The sequence below is a fragment of the Diceros bicornis genome, chromosome 4 (genome assembly GCF_020826845.1).
Source record: "Diceros bicornis minor isolate mBicDic1 chromosome 4, mDicBic1.mat.cur, whole genome shotgun sequence".
NCBI classification, from domain to species: domain Eukaryota; kingdom Metazoa; phylum Chordata; class Mammalia; order Perissodactyla; family Rhinocerotidae; genus Diceros; species Diceros bicornis.
Genome location: NC_080743.1, coordinates 43,084,284 through 43,107,287, shown reverse-complemented (window position 1 = coordinate 43,107,287; position 23,004 = coordinate 43,084,284). Strand labels below are relative to the sequence as shown.

Genomic DNA, 23,004 nt, shown 5'->3' with positions numbered 1-23,004 from the left:
CCCAGCTACCTCCGATGAACAGAACCACCCTCCTCCAGCTGGTCAATAATGAACAGGGGCTCAAACCCACATTCTAACTCCAGGGCTAAGAACACTGCACTAGAAGTTTCTTCACCCAAGGAGTGGCCAGTAAAGTTTTTGATTTTCTGTCCTACAAGTCAGCGAGATGCAGAGAGAAATCCATTTGTTCTACGAATATTTATTGAGTGCCTGCTCTGTGCCAGGCATTGTGCTGGTGCCAGAGATAGAGCGATGGTCAAGAAAAACATGATTTCCTTTCTCTCACAACTTAGAAAGGGAGAGACGGAGAGAAGGAAGAGGAAGGGATCTGTGAAAGTCCGAGCACAGGAAGCAGAAGTGGGGAAGAGACAGATGCGAGAAGAAAATAAAGTCGAGCCAGAGATCAATGCAGCAAGAGTGGAAGGGGCGGGCAGAGGCCAGGAGCCGGCCCTGTGCGGGAGGGAGGCCCTGCAGGGGGAGGGCACAGGGAGGCCAGAGACCAGCTACTGGCTCCCATCCAGGGGCATCTGCCCACAGCTCATATTTTTCTGTCCAGTGACAGCTAAATGAAGAGAAAGCTAACTTTACAACCGCCCACTTCACACATAATGAATATGAATGGGCATCTCGGAGCCTGTTCCCTGGGATTATCTGTGAGCTGACGGGTTCTCCCACTGACTGGGCCATCCCAGCCGGCCTGTCCCCTGGCTGGGACATAGGCAGCCCTTCCACCTGCTTTCCATTAGCTGCCCTTCCATCCTCCCCTCCTCCTCCACACCCTAGGCGTCTCACCCCTAAGACACAGCCCCCAGGTCTCCAGATGCCCCTGTCCCCAGCCTCACTCCAGAGGCTACTTCAGCCCTCAGCCTAGGCCTCATGTTTCCCCAAGGCCAGGCTGGGGATCTGGTCACCCTTTCTGAAAAAGGAAAAGGGAAGTGGCCCCACTTGGAATCCCAACTTTAAGAGAGTTGCTAGGCTCAATCTCCCTTTGTTAAGGCTCTTCTCCACCCCAGTGAGGCCCACCCAGAGAAGCCCTAAATCTTGGTCCCAGAAGGGGCATGGACCACCAGGGCCCAGAGAGAAGGGCCCTAGCCAGTGGGCCCTTCAGTCCAGGCTTCCAGCCTCAGTCGAACATAGAGAAATGCTTCTCATTAGAGGCATTCAATCTTCGTTACCCACCTCCCCGAACCATTTACACATCAATCTGAATTACAACCCAGAAGTGGACTCTCCAGACAGGAACAGAGCCCAACATCACCAGAAACTGGGCATTTCCTGTATCCAGCAGGAGTACATACCTCACCCCTGCCCCAGCCTCATCCTAGCCATTTTCACCAGGGGGGTCAAGAAGCACAAAGTGTCCTCTCTTGGAGCCCTTGTTCCTGATGCTGGAGCCCCCTCCCTTCCCACTCGACAACTGCATGCCCCCCCACCCAGTCTCTTCTCCAGTAGGAGTGCACTAGCTGGGACCAATGGGACCTGTGTGGCCCTGCAGATGTCTGTCTCGGTACCTACCACATTTTGCCCTTACTTGCTTTTATGGCCATGTCTCCAACAACTGTGAGCTCGTCAAGGAAAGTGAGCGAGTATGGTGTCCTATTCACCTGGACACCTGGAATGGGGCCAGGCCCAGGACACGCCTTCATGGTCTGATGGCAGGGTTGCTAGATGAGTGGCTGACTCTTTTGAGAGGGTTCTGTATTCAGAGCAGTGAGCTAAGGATGAGAGATATAAGAAGGCCTAAGACATGGTTCTGGTCCTTGAAGGGGGTCTCTGTTTTCCAGGGGACACAGGAAATAGATGCAAATTCATAGAAGGTTAGAGTTGGAAGGGCCATTAGCAACACCAAGAATAGCTGCCATTTATTTATTAGCTGTGTCGTTTCTTGTCAGCCAGGTATGTAGATCCATTATCCATTACCTTATTCAGCCCTCAAAACCACCTTGCTATTATTAAACCAATTTTTACAGTTGAGTCACCTGAGGCTTCGAGCTTGCTCAAGGTGCCTCAGTGAGTAACTGTCAGAGCCTGGATTGAAAGTCAAGGCTGTCTCACTCCCAAAGGGTGCAACCCCCTTGTTTTATAGCCTGAGGCTGACTGCCAAGTGCAAATGAATGGCACAGCTACCACTTCTCTAAGCGGTCAGTTCATTAGAGGACAGACAGGAAGCCAGCCTCCCAAGAGATAAGCCTCACAGGTAAGACAGGGGCAGCCACACATGAGTCCTCTGGGACCCAGGAGAGTAAGACACTCAGACTCAGGCTGAAAAGGAAGAAAAGAGAGCCCCCAAGTTACCTTGAGGAGGGCACATTTGGGGCACAGTGGAGGCTAGGCCAAGGCCAAGCTTGGGTGGCCTAAAGCAACTGACATTTGCCAAGAATCTTCTTGCCAGGGACCATGCTTGAGCAAATACTAAGTACTGACTAAGGTGAATAAATGAGCAAATGAATGCACTGTGGTAAGTGCTGGGGGATAACAATGATTAATAGAGAAGGGGCGGGGCGGGGGGTGGACGCATACACACTTTGCAAACAGAGACCTGGATTTGCATCTGGGCTCTGGCTCTCTTATTTTATGACCTTGGGCAAGTTCTTTACCCTTTCTGTGCCAGTTTCTCATCTGCACTGTAATGGTATTACTTTTTAGGATTATTATTAGCAACAAGATATTATACATAAAGTGCTTGGAGCAGTGGCTGGCACATGATAAGCACACAACATTTGCTGGCTATTGTGTGGAAAATGAGCTTTTGAGAAGCATGGATATTGGGCCTGGTACCTATTTGGCACCTAGTAAGAGGTAACTCTCTTGATTAACAAGGGACAGTTCTCATCCTCAGGGCGACACAGCCACGGGGTAATCCGTCCCTCACTGGATTGAAGGACCACTGGACCCTGAGCCTGGTTAGCAAATTTTAGGTAACTTAACCATTTACAAAGGGCCTTCATATACCCTGCCCACCTCATGACCCAGATGAGATATAAAGCCATAGAGACTGGATGGCCACTTGCTCCAAAAGATATTTCTGTACAAAGGTCAGGGTTCAAATGGCCAATCTGCCAGGAGCACACTTCTGGGCCAGTCCTGGCCCCATAGATACAGGGATTCACCTCCCCAGGCTTTATGGCCCTTGCAGCTTTGATATTCTGTCTTCTTTTTTGCGCAGATTTATATATAGATGTTTATAGACCTTTGCAAACCAAGAGGAAAAATGGCACCTCTGGTTAAGGGAAGCTTCAGAGGATGGAGTGGGGAAATAAAAAAAAAAGGGTAGGAGGACAGAGCCTCAGCCAGGCAGGTTCAGTGAGCCAGGCTGCCTGGTAGAAGAACAATGTGAATCTCAAGATACATACTTCCTATTGGTCCTGGCAAGAAAGAGCATAAAATCCATCATGCACACACGAATTATGTCAAATTCCCTTGTCCCATGCAAGTTACTTTGTGGCAAAAGGCCAATCACAGGGATTTCCCATCTCATAGGCTATGTTACTTACATAAGGAGTACACTGCTGGCTCCCACCCTGCTGCTCCTAAGCTGGAAGCCCAGCTGGGGGCCTGGACTGAGGCTCAGCAGAAGCCAAGCCAGGCAGGCAATGAAATGGAAGAACCAACAAAGAAGAGATTTCCCCTAAATATGTTTCCTTTGTAAGTCAAGACCCCTTGGAGACTTAAGACCCCATACACATGGCCTATAGGTAAAATAAGGGAACTTCAAGCAGTTCTGAAAAGGGAACCTCCTTTTACTAGCATCAGAGTATGGTAAGATGCTCAGAAGCAGAGCCTCAAGATGGAGCCAACTGGAGGCAGACGTGTCCAGGGATCCGAGGCCAGGTGCAGGCTCCAGGAGGCCGCAAACTCACATATACCACAAAGGTTTTCCTTACTTCTCCCTCAGCCACACAGGCTTCTGGGCCCTCTCACGCTCTCCTTCCCACTGTGAAGCTGACTCCTGATGGTCACATAAGCTCTGGGCACTAAGTCTACTCTCAGTCCCAACCACCTGCCCAGTGAGGGCCCAGAGCAGTCGACCCCCTCTCTGACCTAGGCCTTCCCTCCGTAGCCCTGAAACTGGTTTGGCTGAGGCCAGCTCAGGGTGTGATCCAGAGAAACCTGGGGCTCCTACTGCAATTACATCAGACCTAGGGGTGCAGGACAACTTGTTACTCTGGCAACCCAGAGCCCTGGAGCTGGGCTGGAGGAATCCCAGCTTGATGTGAGGAAAGAAGGCTTTGGATCCAAGTGCCAACTCCTCCCCTTCCCCCTGAGAAGGGAAGGTGGGCAGCTTGGCAGGGGACAAGTGGGTGACCTATCAATGCTGGCAAGAAAACCCACTTTCTAGACCTGGAAGAGATAGTCAGGGGCCATATTTCCTGCAGCAAGGCAATGGGGACTGTTTTTGCTTCCTTTTAATGTAAACTGAATACACAAACACATTAAAAACCCCAGCATGACACAAGAGAGTACACACAGATGTATATATAGATATTTACAGACCCTTGCAAACCAAGAGGAAAAATGGCACCTCTGGTTAAGGGAAAGTTCTCTTCCTACCCCAACCCCTGTCCAAAACCAAAGTGCTGAGGCAGCTGCAGGAGCCTTTACAATGGCTTCTGGATGAAACTTAGCAGCAGGCTGGAATGACATTAGAAATCCCCCGAAGCAAAACCAAGATGCCCACTTTCTGGCCCTGGCCCTAATCCTAAGCCCTCCTCCTTGGTGAGCTGACATGCCAAGGATCTGCATGTCTCAGGAAGAGTCAGCGTGACCCTTGAAATTCACATACAATGGGTTCCCAGCCCATCCCAGCTTTTCCCAGCCTTGAGCTGAATGAAAAATGAGCTACAACCAATCATGTCCAAGAGAAGAAGGCGAGGAGGAGTGAAGGAAGAGAGGATCCCAAGCAGAGAGATGAGCACTCCCAAGCAGGACACCGGGAATCAATGAGAGGCCAAACCTGGACTCACCCACCAGCCCAGTGCTGGCCAGGAAGGGCACAGTGGGGCTGTGCTGCCACCTGGAGGAGGATGGGAGCACTGCAGCAATGAACCAGGACAGTCCCTGGGGTACCTGGAGATCACCCCTTCTTTCCTTTTCAGTTCCCTGCCCAGGAGCCTCACTGCAGCAGCTCTTCCCAGGAAATGGGCTTGGAGAAGACCTCCCTTTCTAACCAGAGGTCGTAGTTCATCTGGAAGTCCTCAGGGAGGTCTACTCGCTGGCCCAGGACACTCTGCAGGCAGTTGTCCACTGGCAGGAAGTCTGGGTTGCTGTGGGCCCGGTCGTAGCGCCGGGCATTGAAGCGTTCGATGTTGGCACGGAGGGCACACTCCTCTGCCTGGAAGTCCCAAGGCCGGGCATCAAGATCTGGGACAAAGCAGGAAGACATGGTTAGAAGCCCAGCTCTTGTGGCAACTCCCCTGGGTTCACCACAGCTTAGGGACAGGCCGGCTAGACTAGGAATGTTGACCGTCAACTGGGAGCAGGAAACCTCCAAGCCTCATGCTCAGGAACACTGACAGGACTTCTTGCCTAGATGGAAAGGAAAGTTAGGTAAAAGGAGAAAAGCCAGATGTACAGAGAAAGAGGCTTACACTGCAGTGGGTGCGGACCCAGCACAGGCATAACATGCTTCTCTGAAAGTTACGCTCCTCCTGGCTCTCTGGGATCAGAGGCAGGAACCTGCAGATCCCCTCATTTGCTTACTCTCTCAATTCCCTGACCAGGTACTGTGTGCCACCCTGGATCTGCACAAATTCACGGGGCATTGGTAATGCAGACACAGTCACTTGGCCATGGTGCCACAGGCCAGGAACTGCAACAGTGGGCAGCATGCTCAGGGAGCACCGGGAAGAAGAACGTACTCTGCCCAGGAGGCTGAGGCAGCTGCCCAGAGGAGGAGAGAGCACCTGTGCAGACACAGGACAGTGAGGGGGTATGGGAGGCACCCCGACAGGAGAAGGAACAGAAGCGGGGGACAACATGGCTAACATGCATGGATTGAGTGCTCTGTGTGCCCACAGCCCTGGGTGTGATGGAGGCTGAGCTGAAGAGAAGCTGGGTCAGATTACAGAAGGGGAGAAGGAGGGAGGCTAGTGGGCCTCACACACCTTGCTTAAGAGTTTAGCTCTAATTCTAAGGAAAACTGGAAGCTAATGAACGATTTTACTCAAGGAGGTAACACCATCAGATATGCATTTTGAAAAGATCACTGGGGCAAAGTTTGAGGCACTGATGGAGGGAAAGAAACTGGAGGCAGGGAAGCCATCGGTAGCTGTGAGAATTTTGGTGGCCAGAACCAAGGCAGTTGCAGCAGGGAGAGAAAAGAGGGGCTAGAGTCTTGTGACAATTTCTAGAAAAGGAATGACTTAGAGAGGAGGGACAGAAGAAATGGGGGATGACCACAGAAGCCAAGCCTGGGGAGCTTCTCAAAGTCCTTCCTAGAGCTCCCATCCTGATGCTACAAAAGCAGGAGCTGGGCCTTTCTGCGTTCCTCAGAGGTGAACGTCACCCCTTTCCCTACACCTCTACCTCCACCCCGCTTCGTGCCAGAGCCGCACCGTTGCCGTAGGCCCAGTCGTCGTTCAGCCGATGCCGCACCTTCTGGTAGATGGCCGACATTGTCTTCATGTTGCTCTTCCGCCACTGCCGCCCCAGATACTTGGTCTGCACCTTAAGCAGCTTCAGTACATAGAGCTGCATCATGGCCTGTTTCACCTTCAGGGCCCGCTTCAAGATGGGGGCCGACTTGAACACCACCAGCATCTGGGAAGGGGCACAAGAGAGGCCCAAGTCGAGGGGGGAAATAAATGCCTGCACTACCACCCTGCTGCCCACCCTTTTTGGGATTATGGGCAGGGTGACCAATTGTCCCAGTTTCCCCCAGACTGAGGGGTTTCCTGGGACATGGAACTTCCACTGCTAAAAACAGGAGAGTCCCAGGCAAACCAGAATGGTTGATCACCCTAATTATGTGTCATTTTGGAATCTGAAGCAAGCTAATTCCTTCACCAGAAATATTCCTATGTGCAAGTACATACAATTTCACAGGATTCATGGACCTCTCCATCCCAAAGGCATCCACAGGCCCAGAGTTAAGGGAGACTCCCAGAACCCTGGTTATATTACCACTGGAGATTAAGAGGATATGGGAAAATCCCTTCTGTAAGTGTGGATTTGTCTCAGTGCATGACTGAGCCTCTTCCAGCTGCCAGTCCAACTCAAGACACCAGGAATCAGCCCTTAAAATGCAACAATGTGGCTACAGGAAAGAGAGGCGAGGAGGATGCAGCTACAGCAGCAAGCCCACACTGGGGACTCCCTGCTCCCTGTGTGAAGGGGACAGTACAAGGCGTGGCACTCTGCTTTGGGCTCCAAGCGTCATGCCTGCTGACTGAGCCGACTCACCATCGTCCTTGAATGCTTCCATTTTGTCAGCTTGTTCAAGATCCGAAGCAGATTGATACAAGAGAAAAGGTTCCTCCAGCAAAACTGGTTATTGTCACCTGCTTCCTGCAGGGAAAACCCAGGAACAATCACAACCCTCACAGCCGCAGGGTGCTGGGCAGCTTCCAAGGCCCTCACATATATAATCTCAGAACAGCTGGTCTCTCCACCTGTACCAGGAACCCTCTCCTCTCAAGCAGCCCAGTTCTGGGGACACGCTATCCCACAAGTTGGCAAGTGGGGGGGGGGGGGCTCCCTAGAATTTTCCTGCAGGAAACATGAAGCATGATATTGGGGGCTGTGGCTTCAGCCCCCACAACCTGGGGCACCCAGGCTGCCTCACAGCTGTGGCCTCGGAAAGTTCCAGTATAGGGAGAGGGAAGCAACTCTACCAGCTGAGCTCTAGGTCCACAGCCCCTGAAGACCATGCTCCTGGCTAACTAACCCCTATATCCAAATCTTTCCATTCTGCAAGCCCTCTCCCTGGCTCTTCTATGCAATTACAGTACTTGAAACAGGTGCTAGGCAATGACCTCATCTGTGAAGACACCTCTAGCCCTGGGCAGGCTCCCACCCCCAACCCTCACCCCACAGGCTCAGCTGGGGAGAGCCTAGCCACTTACCAGACTCTCTGCCGTCAGCTCTGGCAGCTCATGCACCACGCAGTGAGGGTAATCCAGGACAGAGATGCTGCAGAGGCAAGAGAACCCAGGGGCCCACCATGAGCAAAGGCTGGGGCTGGCGAAGTAGCCATGACAGGGCTGGCTCCTGGCTCTCCTCCCTGACTTGTTGGAGCGGAAGCAAGAATCTACCTTGTCTGCACCACCCTGGTTTCCCCAGCTACAAGATGAGGAGAGACTTGCTGTAAGAGAACTTGTAAGGTCCCTCTGTGGCCAGAGACCAGCTTATAATCTCATACGGGGTGGATACCCTGCTTTCCCCCAAACAATGAATCTGGGGCTGGGGGAGGAGATTTCCCAAGGCAATTAATTTATGCCAAGCCCCCGCTAGAGACAGTGTCTGGCTAACAGCTAACCCTGTGTGTATCACACTGATGAGTGGGCCCTGTCAGGTACATACAGATGGCACCAGGTAAGGGGAGGGGGAGGTAAGAGTCAGCAGAAAGGGCACTAGAGTGCACATGGCCCAGCTCCTCAGAGCCCGCGGCCCAGCTAGTCTCCTCAAAATAAAACCACAGAAGGACAGTAAGGGCAGTACTGGGATGAGAACCCTCCCACCCAGGCACAGACTGAGTCACCTGTCCCTAGACCAGCTGGACTCAGATATGACACCCTGGCTTTCTCCACAGGCAGGAACCATGTCTCATTCATCTTTGTGTCCTGATGCCCGACAGAGTGCTGGCTTGTAGGTGCTGAATGGGCTCAGTGGGAGAGGCCAGCTGGGAATCCTGCCGGCTGGCCATACCCACCCCTTCCTGGTCCCTGGTCCTTATCACCTGTTCTTGGCAGTGATGTAGGACATGATGTTTTGATTGAAGAACTTTAGGATCAAAGGGATGCAGTTGGCAAACACCAGGTGCTGGGCCATGTACTCAAACTAAAATCAACAGATAAAAATAAGCAAGTGTGCCCCTTGGCACCTCACCCTCTTCCCTCCAGTGATAAAAGGCCCTGGTTGGAGCTCTGTGTATTAGAACATTCACGCAGAGCTCAAAGAGGCTCAAAGACCAAGGCCTCTGTTCTTCGGGCTGGAGGAGCAGCACAGCCTGAGGCCCTGGCCCAGTGGACAGTAAACGAGGCGCTGCAGGTACCTGGTAGACGTGGTTCAACTTAAAGTGCTTGAGCAGCAGCAGTAGGACAGCAGAAATGGCCTTTACAATGACCTCTTTGTGGCAGTTCACATCGACCCCTAGCTTCATGCTCTGCAACACAGTGGTGCTGGAAACACAATTGCCCAGGTGAGCCACCAGCATGTGCAGCACCCCCTTTCCAGGTGCTCACAGGAGAGATGGGATTCCTGAGCCTTCCCCGGGCAAAGCAAAGGCTCCCACCTCACCACCCACCCCATGAACATCTCAGAGGTCAGGCCCAGGGCTCCTCCCACCCACCTCCCAAGCAGTCTAGCTCAGCACAATTTGTTTCTTCTCCATGAGGCCCCAAACACATTCTTAACCTATTTCCCCACTTTTCCTCCAAAAATGAACTTCTCCTTTTCAAGATCTCCCCTAAGCTTCTACCACCAGATGAATATGTGTTCCTCAAGGTATGTTCTGTGGAATACCAGTACATTGAGATGTTTCATGTTGTGGGGAAAAGGTTTTAGAGTCAGACAAATTTAGAAAGCACTGAGTTAAATCAGTTTCTTAATTCAGGACCTCTCACTATAAATCTTTATAAGAGGAATTATAATAGTTGACTCTGTAACCTTTTTCCCAAGGACCATCATGACACTCACTCCCTTTGGGATCAGCCAATCCCTGCCTCCTCCCTCACCTGGCTATCACCGCCAGACTTGAGGGGCCCAGCCACCAGGGAGTAGAGCTCAGAGCTGGGTAGAACTGTCAGGTGGGCAAGGGATCAGGTCAAGGCCCAGCATCTTCTCAAAGCAGAACACAATCTCAGTCTGTACTCTCACATCCAAGAGATCAGGTCAATGCCCCAGGGAAGAACTCCTAAGGATTTCACTATCACCCTGAGACAGTCACAAATATTCTGCATGCCAATTCACTGGAGAATAGGAAAGACTCCACATCCAGCTCAGGTTCAGCTGTTCGCTGGCAAACTGTCCAGAAACTAAGCCTACACGTCCTAGATGTCCCAATCACACAGCTTTCGAGGGAGGGTTTTGGGAAATGTTGAACATGGCCCAATTCATTTTACAGAGGAGGAAATGACTTTCCCCAATTCACTCAGGTATACAGTCAGTGGCAGAGTCTATACCCAGAACCCTGGCCAACTGGACCAAGCCATCTTCCCAGCCAGTAAAACTAAATATTTTAATCCAGTACATTTTCTCTCTTCTGAGCAGGAATACCCTAAACTTAACCTGCAGAGAAGTTGGGCCAAAAAAAAGAAACCAATCGAGCAAACGGTGGGATAGAGAGGAAATCACTACCCCTTTCACCTCTATTCTGCTGCCCCGGACCTGCTCCATTCACAGGAACGATACTCACGGCATCTCCTCGGGCAAGACGTCCGCTAGGATGTTGATTGAGTCTGTTTTGGCTTTTGAGGTGGGAGCTGCGGCCAGCAGGATCTTCAACAGTGCAATCTGGGGAGGAGCGGACCATTCAGAGAGCAAGTATGAGAGAGCTCAGGACCAGAACTAAGCCCTGAGAGGGGGTCCTTCTGGAGGTGCTCAGGCAGCAGAAAGAGGGATTGAAGGAGATTGGCAGGGCATGCTCTCAAGGCCAGTGTAGCAGGGAGGGAGAGCCCATTGCAGGCACCTACTGCCCGGAGGGGTCCCAGACACAGAGCACTCTTGAGGAGGGGGCAACACCTCAAGAGGAGGAACACTCACCATGTACTGAGGCAGGCTGGGGAGCAAGCCTTGGTAGAGGGTTTCTGCAGGGACTTGCTCGACTTCCTCTTCTCCCTTTTAACACAACGGGTACAAATACAAAACCCCAGTTGAGACTACAGTCTTCTGAGCCAGCTTGCTAGCTGGCTGGAGGAGAATCTCTAACTATTGAGGCAAATAATGTTGATAATGATAGCAAACCTTGAAAAACACGTGCTGGGCACTTTACTTCTAATAACTCAGTAAATCCTTCCTACAACTCTATGAAGAAGGTACTATTATTATCCCCATTTTACAGGTGAGGAACCTAAAGCACAATGAGATCTAGTAACTTGCCTAAGTACTGCCCACTAAGTGGTGAAGCTGGGATTCAGAGGCAGGTGACTGGCTCAGAATCTGTGCTCTTAACCCCTGCACTAGACAGATGCCACCCCTGCAGTGGGAGCTAGACTGGGAGCTTTTTCAGAGCAGGGCCTGGCACAGCTTTCTAGTCTAGGCCCAGCACAGTGCCTAGGAATAGCTGGGGATCCCGTGGCTGAAGAAGGCCCCCAACTCACCCCCGAGAGAGGAGAGCGAAGGTACTCCTCCTCCATCTGCGCCTGGACCTCTGCAATTGACGTGTACTTGTGCTGGAGAGAGAGAAGGGAAAGAAGGCGCTGGGCAAAACGCCTCTCATTCTCTAGCCAAACTCTCCATACCCTGGCAAAGACTCCATGCAATTTTCTTCAAACACAATCTTCTCAAAAAGGGCTAAGTCACCACAAAGATCCCTAACTAAAATGTCAAATCCAAAATATTTTTCTAAGTGGGCACCTACCTCCTAAAACCAGGGTAAAAAGCACAGAACAGATTAGAATCAAGCAAATAACAGGAGAGAAGGAGGCTTTTAGATAGCTATAGTGACAGACGAAAAACTATTAAAAGCAGAATCAAGTACTCAAGTACTCAGAATCAAGTACCAGCTGCATGGAGCACACTTAGTACTACAGATTTCAGAAATATATTTCAAAAGCACATCAACATTTACATTTCAGATTTATTGTTAGGGAGACCCCTCTCCCCCACTCTGGATCCTTTCTCCCATGTGGAGTGACATCCACGTGCAAAACACTCCTGGTCTCTCCCTGCCTCTTCCCACACTGACTCCTCCCCTCGCAGAGTGGTGACCTGGGAAGAGGAATAGGGCACACTTAGCCCAACCTTTTTCTCTTTTCTCTTTAGAGAAAAGAAAAGCCTGTGCTCTCTTCTGCCTCTCAACCAGGCTTAGCAGGGTTCCAGCACTGCCTGGGTCTCGGTAGGTGAGTCTGCCTAATTCTGGAAGTGAGTTATTAGGACACCTATTGTTGCTGTGTTCTTATGCCTCATTCTCCAATCACTCTATCAGCAATAAAGCTGGCATCTCAATCTCCATCTGCCTACCCCTCTATCTCAATTGCCATAGAACTTGGGCAAAGAAAAGGGAAGGCCATTTACTGGGCCCCTTAAAACGCCAGTAACTGTCAGATAATATAATCTTTAATGAACCCCCGGTAAGTCCCCAACAAAAGCTCAGCTAAAACGAATAAAACTTATCAAGAACTGTTTTAAAGGGTATTGCCACAGTCTGCCCATCCTCCACCCCAGGTTCTTTCAGGCAGACGACAGTCTAACAAGGCTTCTCCCAATGGGCTGGTCTCACTTTACTCACTTGGGACCAAGCTAGGCCAAAAGCTCACCTGAAGCCACCTACCTGTTTCAGAGTCTTGATGCTTTCGTGGATTGGCCTGGGCAGCCCTACCACTGTGTTCGTGTCACTGGAGAATAAAGGAGGCCCCGTGTTAAGCCTAGACATCAATTCTCCTGGGTGCCCAAACACCAAAGGCCAGGAGAGTGAACTTCCTATTACCTTTCTTCAAAAGGCACTCGGATCACACTCACCTGCCAAGAGTGTAACCTATGAACTTGCTGCGGCTGGACTCAAGGAACATCTCAATGTCTTTCTCCCTGCCAAAGAGAATAAGGTTTTCATTAAATGTTATTTCAAGGTGTCATGGTTAATAAAACATAGGACATCCAGAAATTATAAAGCCAGAAGAAAAAGCCTCCCACAATTGTTCTTCTTTTTGAAGGAAAAAAATGAAATCTTCAGACTATTTAATGTCTTTCATAATGTTCTTAACTAGTTTACTCATAAAATCAAGGTGATACATCAAACTTAAAAAAGCATATTTTATTTAGACACTATCAAGTTTGTCAACAGAATTTCTCAAATATTTAAAATTTTTACAACAGTTAGAGCTATAAGCTACTAATGTTTTCAGGAGTCACATTTTCCTGTCTCAAGCCATCAGCGTGTCTTGTGTTTTCTGATGACTTGTTTTGTATTCCCATCACAGATCACTGAAAACTGGGGCTTCACCTGGATCAGGCAAGTGACTTCTATACTATTTCTTTTTTTTTTTTTTGTGAGGAAGATCAGCCCTGAGCTAACATCCATGCTAATCCTCCTCTTTTTGCTGAGGAAGACCAGCTCTGAGCTAACATCTATTGCCAATCCTCCTCCTTTTTTTTTCCCCAAAGCCCCCGTAGATAGTTGTATGTCCTAGTTGCACATCCTTCTAGTTGCTGTACGTGGGACACGGCCTCAGCATGGCCGGAGAAGCAGTGCATCGGTGCGCGCCCATTTCACATGTTCATCTATTTCTTAAGTTGGTGCCTTTTCAAACAGATACCATTTATATATATCCACGTACCTTCACATCCATGGATTCACACACATATACCTCCAACATCTTAATTATGGTTCTAAAAAAATTCTTCCTTAATCTATAATTTTTCCGTTAAAAACCATATACAACCCCAGGGTGGGTGGAGATGGGGTCACTTAAATGTCCTTGTTTTTATTTTTTCCTATCCCCCTTCACTAGCATCATGTCTAATCAAGAGCTAACTCAAGTTACTGCTCCAGAGCCATACAAGGGCTTCTTTGTGCAAGGCCAGCAAGGCCAGCCTCGAGAGCCCTTGGGCCAGCACAGGGTGCTTTAAGAGAGCCTCACCCCAGAGGCAGGTCAGCCTGGCCCTGCAGACCTCATGTGGTGACTCAGGACAGGTGCCAGGCCTGGGGGTGTGAGGGCTCTGGTTTCAGGAGCCAAGAGTGTTCTGAAGGTCTGAGACTCACCTGACTTTGGGAGCCCAGGGGAGCCCCTTCGGGCAGGTAAGCCTGTCAGTCTGGGGGTGCTGTAGTGGGGGAGGCATCACCTCATCCCGCTCAAGGGGGAATGTCTCCCCCTCCAGACTGTTGTCATCATCATTCTCCTCTTCTTCTTCTCGAGAGTCATCAGCCTTGTAGGGGTCCCGCTCATTGAAGGCGTCCAAGTTGTCCTGCTTTATCAGAGCCTGTAAACAGAGAGAAGGAGACCAGACAAGAGCCAACTGATGAACTAGGAAAGGGCAAGGAGGCTAGAGAGGCAATAACACAGAAAGCAGGTAGGAAGAGAGCCAAGGGCAGTAGAAAAACCAGAGAGGAAGCCAAGGTTGGACCCAAATGACAAATCATTTCTTGCCCCAGTCCCTCAAAAGTGCCACATCCTGAATACCCACGATAAACTGGGCTCTGGGCTGGGAACACAGTGTCCCTGCCCTGGAGGCCTTCATTCTGACTAGCTGATCAGAGACAATTTCCAACAACCCCACTCATCCAGGGACCATGACGCCATGTGTGTGTACCCTGAGAACCCTCAGGAGTCGCCCTCACCTTGTGCTCTCGACGGCCCCGTTTCTGCTGCTGCTCAATCAGGTCTGAGGCAGACGCTGGTGGCGAGGCAGCCCTCATGTTGCGGATCACTTTGATGCTGTCCTCAGGCAGTGGGGGGAGGCCCAGGATGGTGCGCTTCTCAGCCTTCATGCTCTGCAGCTCCTCAAAGCCGCCCAGCGTGCACTGCATCACAGATGGGGTGCAGAGCCAGGGTCAACAAGTGGGTCTCTGATCACTGTGTCAGGCTCAAAAGAACCCATGACACCATGACCCACATCTTTACAAAGACCCACACAACCTCTGAACAACGGACTAAATCCACTCACAGAAGAATTCAGTGACATCAGCAAGGGAGAGGAGAAAACAGGGAAGAGGAGAAATGCAGGCTGCCTGAGCTGGTGCAGAGGATAACATGCTCTTCAAGGGAAAAAAAGGGACTGAAGAGCCTTTTAGGGGGATGCTTCATCTAAATATCCCCCTAGAAACAAAATCCCAGGAGTGTTCAGCAATTTTAGGCCACTTAGTTCCACTGTTTCTAAGCAATTCGGCTTTCCTCTCTGGCCTCAGTGAGGCTTCCTGGGGAACCAACAGGCTGTGGGCCAAGATAAAATGTGCAGACCACTCTAAAGAGGCCCTAAACTCACTGAGCCCTGGCTCCACAGAGGTGGCCCACTGTGAAAGAGGGGAAGGTGAGCCCAGGGTGAGTAGCAGTCCAAGCTCCAGCTCCACATTCCTCTCAGGTCACTCCTCCTGGCGGGAAGGGTGGCTGGCCCGGCCTGGGCCTGGCTGCTGACAAGAACTCCCAAGCCAGGCCCTCGCCAGTCCACTCCCCTGGCACCCATCCCTTCCCTACCAAGAAACAGAGTCAGGTTTCACACCATTCCCCAAGGAAAATGGAGGCTGAGGGCTCACTCTTGCTTCTTTCAAGTGACATCTGACTGAGGGGCCCCAATTACAACAGCTCTAATTTTGCCTCAAATCACTTTACAAACTCCAGGTTCAGGAGCAGCTTGTCTGTGGAGAAGGTGTTCTATGACTGCAGAAAACAGCTTCTAGGAATCAGGGAGCCAACAATCTATTCCCAAAGGCCTCAGAGGCCAAGTCCTCCTTGGCTGCAGTGAGCCAAAAGTGGTACTTTTTTGTCGTCTCCTTTCAGGAAGCTTCTTTTGGAATTTTTTTTAACCAAAGCAGTTATATATTCATATAATTCAATATTCCAAAGGATATATAGTGAAAAGTCTCCCTCCTGCCCCATCCCCTAGAAGTTGAGTACCCTTCAAGGAGGTGCTCACCAATACTGTTTTCCAGAGCAGCAAGAGAACTTTCTTCATGGGGAAGTGAGGGGCATGGCCACTGCAAAATTTGGTCACCATCCCAAACAGCATGATGGCAAATGGCTCATTGTTGTATAGCGGGGAACCTGGAGGTGACACAAAAGTATAAGGATCACAGGCAGGAACAGGACCCTCCCAAAGCCCACCAGCCTCAGCTCCCAGGCAGGGCCTCGAGCCAGGATCCCTAGGGTCCTACCCAGCTCGGCCCTGAAGGTCTGTCGCATTGTCCTCCACTCGGCCTTATCACCTTCACACTCCTGGTGAACGGTCTCCACAATCAGGTACATGATGTTGAGCAGGACCCTGGGGACAAGAGCCAGCTCACAATGAAGCAGGATCAGGATCGAGGGAGCACCCTGGCTTCCTCACATCCCAGCTCACGGGAGAAAAGCCTGTGCATAAAGGCTGGCTGGTGAGGGAGGGCTGCAACGGACAGAAAACTGGGAGTCCCACAGAGCACTTCTTGCTGCTGCCTTCTCTGTCTCATGTCGCTAAGGTTAGGACCAGATCTGACTCTATTTCATACCTCCAGTGTCGAGCAAAGTGCTTACTCAAAACAGGTGCTTGATAAATGGTTGCTGAGTGGATTAATAGAAACGAGATTGGCCAAAAGCATTTACTGCCCTAAGACTCCTGGAATGAAAAAACGCAGCGATGGGAGTGAGCTGTGGAAGTGGGTGTTGGATCAGACAAAGCAGAGCAGGGTCAAAGTGAGAACTAGGAAGTGTTTACCATGAGTGGAAATCAGGAGCAAGCAGGGTGATGCCCAGGGACCCTCGCTACAGTAGAGAACCACCACCACTCTCTGAAAACTCGTAAATTCACAAAAAGAGACAAACTCTAATCCTCACAAAAATGGGAAGGAGATCCTGCTGTTTAGCAGTTGCTACTACATCCTGCACAGCCACAAGACATCGTGAAGTTGTGAGGACTAACCCTACATAGATGGGGGTCAAGCTGTACATGAGAAGGTGGAGCCCAAGGAGCTATCTCGCGTGTTTCATCCAGATACAAAACCCCAGGCCACCGAGTTCTCAGCAGCAGTGTGGGCAGGAGGCCACACTTCACTGTGGCTCTATTAAGTGGCTTCACCCTGGATTTCCTTCAGGAATCTCAACCCAGGGCCCCATTTAGGGAAAGCCCTCAGCGGAGCCCACTAATCACACACTGAGCCCATCACACCTGCAGAGCAGTGTGTGCAGAAGGAACACGCACAGCGAGGAACCCCAGACGCCCTCCCATGCCCTGCTCTGATCTCACGCCCTGACTAACGCTCAGGGAGCCCCGGCCTGCCGCTTGCCTCACCTCAGGTCTGTGCTGTCAGCCAGCGAGATGGCCGGCTTCCTCACCGCACTGCTACAGGCAGCACTGTTGCTGCAAGAGAAATCTGAGAGTCAGGGCCCTCCCCCAGGAAGGAAGATAAGTGATTCCCCGACAAGTGCTGCCCAATGGGGGAATAAAACGCTGTGATACGTGCTTAGCCTGCATAAGAGGCCACAGGACCCAGTGGGACTCAGGCCCTGGACCAGACAGCCAAGGTTTGAATCCTGCCTCTAATACTTGCTAGCTAGCTGCCCTTAACTTCTCTGTGCCTCAGTTTCCTTATCTGCAAACTGGGGATGGTAATAGTAGCTATGTCCTTAACATGAATTAGTACACATACTGTCCTTAAAACAATGCCTGCGACATATAAGCACTCAATGAGTGCTCTTAGCTCTTATTATTGATGGTCTTATCCTTAGATGAGCAGCAGCTGACCTATCCACTGAACAAAGGAATAGTGATGACACAGGCTGGAGCAGGCGTTGATTGAGCCCATGTGTTAGACTTGTGCCTGGCCTCCTGCTGAGGGGAAACTGCAGCGCAAACACAGCACAGTCTGCAGGTTCAAAAGAGAGTTAAAATGAGAGGCCTCCTTTCAGGGGCACTGTACGCCTAGGCAGGACCTGCGCTGTCTGGTGAGATCTCTGGTGTTAGTGAGCTGCAGGGACCCCTCATTAGTCTTCAAGGTTTGGGTGACCAACTCCCCTGGTATTCAACCTGGCTGGCCAGAACAGAGCCTGGGACCAGACCCTTAGCCCCATGTGGCCCATTTAACCCTCTCAAAACCAGCTAGTTCTGCAAGCTCTGGCCCCCTACCCCTTGCCTCCCCTTCCCTACTCAAGCCCCTCAGAAGAACTCACTCTATTTCCATGTTCAGAAGCTCCACCAAAGCATTGAAGGTGCCCACCTCCAGGAGCAGAAAGATGTTGTAGCGCATCCAGGACTGCACCTCTGCCTCTGAGCTACACTCCCCAAAGGTGCCTGCAAACACAGGGGACAGCTCACTGAGCCCCTCTCCGCACCTGACTGGGCAACATCACTGAAAGAGATGCCAGGGGTCCCCGGGGGTCCACTCAGTACCTTGGGCAACGTAGAGAATTGCTCGAGCCACCTTGAGTCTCTTCTCCCTGGCAGTGACTTCCAAGCCATCCAGGAGCCTCATGGCATGGGTACGGTGCTGGTTGGTATCCAGCTCGGTCCACTTCTTGTCTGTCACTACAGGGCAAGAGAGCAGTCACACTTGGGCCCAGAAAAATCCTCACAATGGAATGGACAGCATGTTAACCCACCAAATTCGGGACTGCCACAGGACAAGAAAACTGAGAAAGATAAGTTACTCTCTACGTAAGGGATCAAGTCACACTGCTACTCTAAGAATTTGAATTTCCAGACCGAAACACTGCTATTTTTGGTGCAATTTTAATCACATAAAGTTTATTTTTCCCCCAATACTCACATTCTGAAAAGCCAACACCAGAGTACCCGCAAACCCACCCTAAATGTCACAACTGGCATTGAACAATCAAAGTTCAGCAGACTTCTTAGGCCACTCCAGATGACTTAGGTCATTCAGATGACAAAGAGAAACCCTGCAGCTCTCGTGATGCCGGGTGAAAGGGATCAAGAAGTGGGGGGAATCATCTCACCATGGATCCGGAAGTCCTCCTCAAAGCATTTTCGATTCATCAGGAATTCTGGCCCTTCCGTGTAGCTGTAAAGCTCTGTCAAGAACAAAGTCTCATCAGCTCCATGCCCACATTCCACAGTAGGTCTCACATGTAGCAGAGAGGGTAAGGCATCTGCTTCTAGGCCCGACTCTGTCCCTGAGTCACCATGACTCCTGGACCATGCTATCTAATTACTAAACGGGTCTTAGTTCTCTGATGTGTACGATGGAGAGAACGCTGACTTCCCTTGCAGCTGACGACCAGAATGCCAGTTAAGCATAAATATGGGCATTTCCAGTCCAATGCACATCGATCACACCATGCCATGCCAGAGGATGACCGCCACCATGAAAAGCCATCTCAAGTGGCTGCTACCTCATGAATAGGATCTGTACTATGGAGGCTTGAGAAGCAGCTCAGGCTAACCTCACATTACACGTGAGCAGTAGTGCAGTGACAGATGTGCACAGATGTAGGCACACTTGCTGGCATTCCTCATGACCTACTGCTCTAGGAAAGACCACTGTCAGGGGGATAGTGCATGGCCAAGGAGCATTGCTGTCCACAATGGGATTGGGCCACAGCCAACTGAGGTGACCACACAGAGATGATTCATAAAAGTAAAAGGCAAGCCAAATGAGATACACAAGGCTTGAACCCAATAACTAACATGTTTTTTATATATCATTACTAGGACTAACTAGGGGAAAAAAATTAAATCCAAAATGACATTCACTCAATCTTATTAAAGACCAATAAGGAAAAAAACATCCCCAAATAGGGGCCAGCCCGGTGGCGTAGTGGTTAAGTTTGGCACGCTCCAGTTGGGTGGCCCGGGTTCGCAGGCTTGGATCCTGGTGCAGACCTACACCACTCATCAAGCCATGCTGCGGCAGCAGCCCACAAAGAAAATAGAGGAAGACAGGCACAGATGTTAGCTCAGGGCTAATCTTCCTCACCAAAAACAAACAAACAAAAAAACAAATAGAAAAAACAAAACCCAGCCAAATAATATGAAGGTCTATGCTTTACCTGAGAGCTCTGCAGCCCACTTATCAGTGTCAGCATATTCAAACTCGAGGTCTGGTGACTCAGAATAGCCCTGTTGAAAAAAAGAGAGAGAGTGACACAAAAAGTCATTGTGAGTGTTTTCCAAAGGAGGAAACACATATGCTTCCAGATACACTGCTGTGTTACACGACACCATCACCTCCACTCTTCTGATATTTTTTCGCAGTATTTTGTCTCATGGGCGAACTCAGGTCTCCCTATTAAGCCCTCTCGGAGCACCTTGCACTTTTCCTTTAGAGCACTTATCATAACTTATAATTATATACTGGCATGTATACTTGTTTAGTGTCTGCCTCTCCAAGAGACTGCAAGTTCCTTGAGAGTGGGAACTTTGTCCATTTTTCTCATCAATGATTTCACGATGCCCAGCACACTACTTGGCATGAATGAGTGAATGAATAGTTTATACTCAAAAAAATACTTGTTGGATGAATGAACACAAAGCTTCCATGCATTTTGTATAGTGAATGACCATTCTACATGGTGCTAAGATTCCGGAAGCCTCATTTCTTTCTTGCTAGTGGGCTACCAAAAGCTCAAGACAAAAATGAGCATCGACACTCTCAGCCTTCCTGCCTTTTTCTCAAACTTCAGGGAGAAGTGACAGACAGAGTAGGCAGCAGCCAAACAGAATGGCTCCCCTCCCAGACACAGGAGAGAATATGACAAAAAGAATCTTTTTACTGCTGGGGATAGGTGATCACTGAGAATATGCCATCTTGGAAGGCTTGTTCTGTGAAGAGAGAAGAAGTGAAGAAGTCCTCAGGTTTAATCACAATCTACTTGGGAAGACAAAGACCACCCACAAAATGCCCTAACATGCCCACAAACACTGAATGACATGAAGAATTCAACTCCTTATTCAGAGGCAACAGAATGTATACTTTCACAGGTTACTGAACTTATTTCTTCATTTATGGAACAGGGATGACAAAAATCCATCTTGAAGGTTTTTAAGGACTACTCAAAATTATGTAGCGCACAGTGGGCTCTCATCAAGTGTCAGTCTCCCTGTCCTCCAGGCATTGCTCAGGCTCCCAGCCTACTGATTTCAGCTATGACTCCAGAAAGAGCCCAGGGCAACATCAGCATCTCTAAGAAAACGAATTTAGACAGGTGTCTCAGCTTAAATGTGTTTACTGACCGACCTTCTACATTTTCAGTCTATATGGAAATTAAAGGATAGAAAGAGAAATTTAAATGTATCAAAGGGTGTTTATTTGACCATTCATGGCTACTTAGGAAAATTTAAAACTATTTTTAAACTATAACTCCTCTCATAATGAAGGTGGGTTCACCCCCACCACTTTCATAATCCTCTACACTTGAAAAATTATTAAGTAGTCTCCATTGATGTCCCATCACCCCACCAGGCACGGGCTCCTACAAGGTCAGTTTCACTGCTTTTTCAAATAATTCACTTCAAGCTCAAAGTATGTCTACTTTGGACTTGCCAAATTTTGACACGTTTTACCAGAGGTTTGCACTTGCCAACAAAAAACAAAAGCTTGAGAGGAACTGATTTCACAAGTCTAAAGAGAGTACTATCACGCTTTAGTATGACCTGGACATAACGTTATGCCTGGACAACGAGGAATTCCCTCTCATTCTTCAGCGCCTGACTGCTGATCAACCTCTGAGTTGTCTCAGGTGAAGGAGCCTCACAGTAAGCGCTTTAGGAACGTGCTGATTAAGAAGCCCTAAAACGCTGCGACGTGTGTCTTCATTCATGAATTCTACAATGGGAGGCAGTGGGAGTAATTCTTTAACTCGGGGTGAGGTGACTAGTCAGCTCCAAACTATGGTGTCTCCGGACCGGGAGGAACAGCCCACTAGCAAGAGAGGAGGGAATGCTGAGTTCTAATGTACGTTTAAAATGTATATTTCTGATCGGAGTTCAGCATCGGGCGCGCTGGGCACACCAACCACCAGGCACTGTCAAACCATGGCCCGAACCCGCCGTGGCTAAGGTCTGAGTGAACAGGGAAGGTTCCCTCCCTCCTACCCTAGCAGTCTCCGGGCGCGTAGTACTATTAGTGATAATGAGCTCCGTCCGGCTTCGCAGTGCCTGCCAAAGCGTGGCCAGGCCCTTCCCTGCCCACACACGCCGTCCCCCGCGCTGCGGAACCCACAGGACCAGAGGCGATTAGAAGTCGGGGTGCAGCCGCCCGGCCCCCTGCAGCGCACGCAGACCACTGACTCTTCACCCCCGAACTGGGAGCGGGGCGGCTTCCCCAGGGGCTGGGGCCCCGAGGCCGCGCCCACAGCCCCAGCCCCAGAGGAGCAGTCACCGGCTCCGGAGGTTCTCCCGGGCGGCGGAGCTCGGGGCGGGGACCCCGGCCTCGCGCCCCCGGCCCCGGGGATGCCAGCCGTGCTTCCTGCTCCTCTCGCTGTAAAATAACAAGTCCCCTGCCGGGCCCTACCGAACCCTCTGAGAAGCCCACCTCGGATCAGAGAGCGGCCCCGGACCCGGGCCACCCGCCGCCGCCGCCCGCCGCTAGCCTCGCCCCCCCGAAGCTCCTGACCTCCGAGTCTTTGCGCTGGTTGCGGTTGAACTCTCGGGCTTTGCCCCCAGGCAGCAGACCCCCGGCGGCCCGCGGTGCCCCGGGTGGAGGCTGCGCGGTTGCTGGCGGCGGAGGTGGCGGCGGCTGGGGCTGCTTATTGTTCAAGATCAGCGAGCCGGGTCCGCCGGCTGCCGGCTCCATCTTGGCTGCTCCACACCCCCGGCTTAATTCGCGGACAGTAGCCGCGATACAACTCTCGCGTGATTTCCTCCAGGAACGCTCCCTGGTCGCCATATTAAGTGTGGCGGCAAGTGCCGGAAGCCATATTGACTGCCCAACACCTCGTGAGATTCTGCGTGAAACGTTATTCTTCTCGGGCCAGTTCGTTTCCACTGCTTTTTCAGTACCGGCTTAGTTGTTTTATTTGTGCGGCCTCCCTTAGCTCCTTCAAT

The 23,004-nt window shown here is 50.6% G+C and overlaps 1 protein-coding gene across 3 annotated transcripts; it reads right to left on the bottom strand.

Annotated features, from left to right (window-relative positions):
• Positions 1-179: 179 nt before the first annotated feature.
• STRIP1 (striatin interacting protein 1) lies at positions 180-22,753 on the bottom strand. Of its 3 annotated transcripts, XM_058538740.1 has the most exons (21): positions 22,574-22,753; positions 20,010-20,079; positions 18,957-19,031; positions 18,391-18,525; positions 18,171-18,291; positions 17,293-17,361; positions 16,184-16,290; positions 15,946-16,073; positions 14,654-14,836; positions 14,078-14,295; positions 12,838-12,903; positions 12,650-12,713; positions 11,478-11,549; positions 10,921-10,995; positions 10,574-10,671; positions 9,212-9,338; positions 8,897-8,997; positions 8,064-8,130; positions 7,402-7,506; positions 6,555-6,759; positions 180-5,361 (listed from the first exon to the last, which is right to left on the bottom strand). In XM_058538740.1, the coding sequence occupies exons 1-21, from the start codon at positions 22,751-22,753 to the stop codon at positions 5,114-5,116; spliced, it is 2,514 nt and encodes an 837-aa protein (XP_058394723.1). In that variant the 3' UTR covers positions 180-5,113. The 3 variants fall into 3 exon arrangements, with proteins under 3 accessions (XP_058394723.1, XP_058394725.1, XP_058394724.1); XM_058538742.1 differs by lacking the exons at positions 11,478-11,549; positions 22,574-22,753 and having other exon boundaries at positions 20,010-20,069; XM_058538741.1 differs by lacking the exons at positions 17,293-17,361; positions 22,574-22,753 and having other exon boundaries at positions 20,010-20,069.
• Positions 22,754-23,004: the final 251 nt, after the last annotated feature.

Excerpts from the sequence above, each read along its gene's own strand:
- STRIP1 (XM_058538740.1), bottom strand. The coding sequence starts at position 22,753 with ATGGAGCCGGCAGCCGGCGGACCCGGCTCGCTGATCTTGAACAATAAG. Across the intron at positions 14,837-15,945 it reads TGCTCTGGAAAACAGTATTG|TGCACGCTGGGCGGCTTTGA; the intron begins GTGAGCACCTCC and ends TCTGTGATGCAG. Across the intron at positions 12,714-12,837 it reads ATAGGTTACACTCTTGGCAG|TGACACGAACACAGTGGTAG; the intron begins GTGAGTGTGATC and ends TTTATTCTCCAG.